This window comes from Cryptomeria japonica, chromosome 5 (genome assembly GCF_030272615.1).
Source record: "Cryptomeria japonica chromosome 5, Sugi_1.0, whole genome shotgun sequence".
Classification (NCBI taxonomy): Eukaryota; Viridiplantae; Streptophyta; class Pinopsida; order Cupressales; family Cupressaceae; genus Cryptomeria; species Cryptomeria japonica.
In genome coordinates this window covers 828,769,577-828,775,377 of record NC_081409.1, presented here as the reverse complement: position 1 = coordinate 828,775,377, position 5,801 = coordinate 828,769,577, and the positions used below count along the sequence as shown (strand labels likewise).

The 5,801-nt window shown below is 35.3% G+C and overlaps 1 protein-coding gene across 1 annotated transcript; it reads right to left on the bottom strand.

Annotated features, from left to right (window-relative positions):
• Window positions 1-2,088: 2,088 nt before the first annotated feature.
• Window positions 2,089-4,233, bottom strand: LOC131079782 (L-type lectin-domain containing receptor kinase IX.1-like). The gene has a single exon (XM_058017826.1). It carries the CDS (start codon window positions 4,231-4,233, stop codon window positions 2,089-2,091), a length of 2,145 nt encoding a protein of 714 aa, XP_057873809.1.
• Between the last annotated feature and the right edge of the window lie 1,568 nt (window positions 4,234-5,801).

Here is a 5,801-nt window from a genome sequence, read left to right as displayed (position 1 = left end):
TCTTGATTTGTTGTAGTTAATATATATTCCTCATCTACAGTACTGGTTTTCCCTTCGGGGTTTTTCCAGGGACAATTGTCTGAAAATATTGTGTTCATTGTGTTGTGCATTTATATGAGTTTGTGAAATTGCAGTTGTGTTATTTTCCAATATTTGTTGCTCAAATAATCTATCAAAGATAGGAGGATAATAATCAGTAATTGCAATAGATTTTTCACAATTTCTACATAGATAATTATGGATAAGTTATAAAAATTGTTTGGCTATATTAATCATGATTATCTAAAATACAATCTTCCTAAACACCTTAAAAATTAATATTATAACTAGATATCATCCCATACTTAACATGTCACAATTTTGACATATAAAATCAAAATCTTACGAATTTCATCACAAATAAAACCAACAAGCTTAAGAACATCGCATTGTGATAAATTGATCATTTCATGCAATAAGTGCATAGCCTACTTGAATACATTTCTATGTTGACTGGAAACTGATCCAAAGAATTTAATCTATAAAGCACTTTAGAATGAAAAGAGCCATGATAATTTGTTGAGATTCCCTATTCTTCTCCTTGAATGATCTATCATTAATCATATGAAAAGGATATGTTTGATTCTAGCATTTACTTTTTATAAGGTAAAGCAATACATTTTCCCTCCTTGGTGAATATATTCTACTTTTGGTTTTTAATTTATCTTAAAATTGTTCAAGGTTAAATCCTCTCATTTCTTAGCAATAATAGTTTAAAATAGCAATATTCTCATCCTAAATATTCTTTCTTTTTTCTTGATATATTATTGTTCCATTTTAGGTTTATATCAATGCCTTTCATCTTATCTTTTCTTCCATGTACAAAATTTATGTATCTTACTCTCATTTATATAGTGCTTGCAAGCAATTAGTTTTATTCCACCTTATTTTCTTACATCATAATTCCTAAATTGTTTGGTAAATCCTTACTAATTTTTTCTTACATTATTAAATGAATCAAAGCTTTTATTCTTTTCAAAAAATATTCTTTTGTTTTTCTTGTTTATAGTAGATGCATAAGCTTTCTTGATATTTCCATTCATAACAAGTAGAGACTTAATTTAAAATTTTCTTACGAAATCAACCAGGAGATTGTGAGGGGTTATTGGAATTAAATTAGACCACCCATTTCATCGATTCTTTAATCAATTTAAAGGCTAAAGAAAGTTTAATTTCAATCATAGAAATTAACTGAAAAATTCTTACTATATGTCCAATCATAATTGAACATATAGTAAGAAACTCATCAAAGACAACATCTTTTCCCAGAATCACTTAATTGAAGATTCAACAATTTATTTTTCTTTATTAAATGTATCAGTAAGTCCAACATCCTAATATACTTCCTCTAAAAATTTTCATAATTTGATTGATTGTATCTAAACCATGAATCATTTAATTAGATTTGGGTTGAAATCTTAATTGATAATTCTAATGGCTTAATCAAGCAGACAATCCCTAACGACTTTTCTTTTTCATCTTTAAGCTAAACCACTTCATAACTAACATTCCTCCATAATGACTCTCCTATAAGAGTACTTTAATTGCAAATATCTAATCTTGAAACCAACTTCTATCAAAACTAAGTGAAACTTCAATATTGTTAGAAATTATAGCTTGGATAAGATCTACTAATCAATTCAAACAAACTTTTTCAACAATAGCATACCACTTCCACAAAAGAATATATTGAAAATGAGTTAAAAAGTAATGTTTATGTTTTAATAATATTCCAACAAAAAAATTTCTAAATAAGACAATCACAAATACAATAAAATAAAATAAAACATAACTACAAAAATAAAACATTAAATACATTATATAAAATTAATTTGCATAAAAACAAGAAACACCGCTTACAATTTTATGCTCTAACACAACTCAAACTCAAAGTCAACAAACCCAAACCTCAAATTATATATTAAGATTTCTAATGATATTTGATTTATTATGAATTATAAAATTTTATAGAGAGTTTTACTAAATCCATAAACGTATAAACAATGTTATTTTTATCTAAACAAGTTTAAAGACTTCTGTCTAGTAAAGCTATCTCGTATACAATAGAGGGCTGGACATTTTGACTGGGCCGCTTGAAGCCGTAGATGATGACAAAACAGAGTTCAATGACGACACGGACACTTTACTCACAACGGAGGAACTAAGTCCGACCGGCGTCGCGGAGGCTGACGTCAAATCAGGACGAATAGGCTCATTATAAACAGCTACTGGCATATCCAGAGTAACATGTGGCAATTCTGCGTCCCTTTTCAATATCTTTAACACCTCTCTCATTGTGGGCCTTGATGTGGGGTTTGGATGAGAACACAGAAGCCCCACCAACATCAGCAGCTCTATTTCTTTCTCATTAAAATATCCTCTAAGTTTTCTATCCGCTGCATCCAAAAGATTTCCCTGTCCATACAAATACCATACCCATTCAACCAATCTACAATTATGTTCATGAAGTGTGCGGTCAACCGGCCGCCTTCCGCAGGCAATTTCCAGTGTAACCGCCCCAAAACTGTACACGTCCGCCTCTGGACTGGCCTTCCCCGTTATCACGCATTCGGGAGCCAAATACCCCAGTGTGCCCGCTACCACGGTCGTGTGGGAAGCCGCCTGATCATGCTCCACCAGCCTTGCCAAACCAAAATCCCCCAGCTTGCCGTTGAAATTTGAATCCAACATTACGTTGCTGGCCTTCACGTCTCTGTGAACTACACGCTGATCCCATTCTTCGTGCAGATAAACAAGTGCAGATGCTACATCACATACAATACTATACCTCCGGTCCCAATCCAGAGTATCCTCCTCCTCCCCAAAAATATATTTATCTAGACTCCCGTTTGGCAGGTATTCGTAGACTAGAAGTAACTCCCCCTTTTGATGGCACCATCCCAAAAGCTGTACAAGGTTACGGTGTCTGAGTTTACTGATTATGGTAACCTCGGAAACATACTCCTTTCTTCCTTGCTTGGAGCCTTGGGATATTCTCTTTACAGCCACCGTCTCTGCCGTGCCGGGCAGAATGCCTTTGTAGACGCCACCGAAGCCCCCTTGCCCAAGCTTTTCATCTTCACTGAAGTTTCTTGTTGCAGCACTGAGCTCGGCGTTGGAGAATCTTCGGGGACCCTGGGAAAACCATTCGTCCAACTCCACATCGCTTTCTTCACCTTCGTCACCACCGCGTATGCTTTTTCTGAACTTCCACCGCAAGATAACGAATATGAAAACGCAGAGAGCCAGAACGCTGCAGAACACCGATATCAAAATAACTTTGACAGGATTGCTGTTGTTGTTTCCATTTCCAGGATTTCCTATGGAAGAGTCATTTGGAGGAGCAGCAGCTGAGACTTCCCACGAAGATTCAGAAGAAAAACTCCACGCGCTTATAATGTGTGTCTCTGTTGAGGAACCAGTAGAAGCCGATAGACCAACCTTGATGTTTTCTGGGAGAAAGTCCCGCAGATCTATATCATAAAACAAGATTGGTGTTGGAGGTTTTGAAACACTTGTTCCAGTAGAGTTACAGAAAAGAAACACTTGCAGCCTCCTTGCTCCGCCATCATAATCAACCCACGTGTGCCATTGCTTATTATTCTTGAGATTTTTATCACAAAGGCTATAGTTTGCAGTCACGTTTCCCATCGAAGCTGTTGCTTTGGAAAAAGTACTATTGACGTCGATCCCCACATGATTATCATCAGGATCCCATTCATTCCTGAAAGTGTCAAATTCGACAGCAACCATCTGATAGAATGATCCATTATAAGTTGTGCTGTTAAACAGGCCGAAACCTCCGCCATAAGCGGCCACTGGTGGCTCCAACTCGAAAGGGGCCAAGAAGAAAGTAAGTCCGTCTCCATAATTGTTTTGATTAATATTGCCCGGTTCAATAACGAACTGGAAATAGGTAGAGAAATTCGCCAGAGCCCGAGAGGAGTTGTCCCATAGCGGAATAGATTCATTATAAACCGCCCAGCCGAAACTGTTATATAGCCCTCCAGATGCCTGATTTGTGGTGAGCTGCAGCTCGACTCCTTGCCCTTGACTGATGGTTGCATTAATTTTGACATCTACATCATTCGAAGGAGGGAACGTAAAGCTACGTATCAATGCATGTGAAGAAAAAATAAAAGAAGCACAAAAGAAGAAGAGCAGGGCGGGTAGACGCTGACAGAGTTTGGCCATCTAAATATCTGCTTTGCAGGGTTTTACATGACAATTCACAGGTAGCCCTAAAGCTATATATATTTTTTCTAGGGTTCTAGATGAGATGCAGAATTTGTCTATATATTTTTTCTAGGGTTCTAGATGAGATGCAGAATTTGTCAAGGTACTTGCGTGCACCGGTGGAGAAGGAAGGCTTCGTTGCGGTAGAACCGTTCCGATTGCATTGTTTTCCTTAAGACCATAAAAAGTCGCCATATGTAATGACATAAATGTTCTAGACTTATATTAATACTAGTTCGACGATGGACAGCTAGCTTTTATATATATTTATATGAGTTTACAATCTATAAGAATTCCTAGTTATAATAATTAAGTATACAATAATTTTAAATAAAATGTTCTTGGTTAAGTTTAATTAGTCAAAATGTTAGGTTTTTATTGGAGAGACAAAGTTCAACTTTTCGAATTCTGATTTGTGATGATTGGTCTTCCATAATTGACTTCTGTCAATAAGCCCTTAGTCTACTAGTGAAGTTGAAAGGCTCTAAATCAGCCCACCAAGGATCAAGTCTTGCTGCGTGCAAGGCTCCGACATAATAAGGGATGAGGTCGGGATCGTGCCCCGGGCGAATTTGGCGGAATGGATACCCCTCAGTCCTTGGCTCTTAGCCAAAGAGGTTCAGCCTACTGGCTTGAGCCCCCGTATCGGGTGGCAAAAACTACTTCGTGCAGGCCATGCCCTTGCTGGGCTGGCAGCTCGTAGATCTGGGCCTCAATCAAAAAAAAAATTGACTTCTAATATGGACATAGTTTTAAAATAAAAGTGGATTTGTAGGTAGTGGCTCTTAGTCTTCCATATATATTTTTTAAATTGTTTGTTCATACAATATTCAATTCAAAAAGGAATATTATAACATAATTATTGGATAGTTTATATCCATTTGTATTCTATCTACATAAATATTGATTTGGTCAAATAAAATTTACATTGACATGTTTTCTTTTTTTAATCATATTGGGAAAACTATTATCATATGAAAATTGTAAGGTCATATATTATAAGCCATCCACATAAATAATTTTTTTTGTCAAGAAAAATTAAGCTTTGACATGCTATCTTTCATTAATAATATAAAAATAAAAATGTTATTCTATGAAAATTGTAAGGTCAAATATCAGGGAGTTTATATTTCAATCCGAGTTGATTATGTAAACATATGTTTCAAAGAAAACATTAATTTTCTGTATTTTTTTTATATCAATGCAAGAATAGTTAAAAATATTTGGATTCCCCTCGTCCTTTCAATAAGGTCCAATGTCTTATTTAAGGAAAATGGTATGGTAGAAATTAGAATATCGTTGGGTATGACGATTCTCATATTCCCTATGACTAGTCTTATAGCTCTTGTTTCTTAGCATCTTTGTTTCTCTCTTTCATTATGTATAAGGCACTATCTTGCCTAGACTTTGGGATGTGACTATCTCCACTCACCCTCTTTTGTCATATAGCATAATTTAAAAAGAAAATTTAGTTAATATAAATGCCTCTTTTATTCAAATAGGAATATTAGTACTTAAATTGTGAA

Excerpts from the sequence above, each read along its gene's own strand:
- LOC131079782 (XM_058017826.1), bottom strand. The coding sequence starts at position 4,233 with ATGGCCAAACTCTGTCAGCGTCTACCCGCCCTGCTCTTCTTCTTTTGT.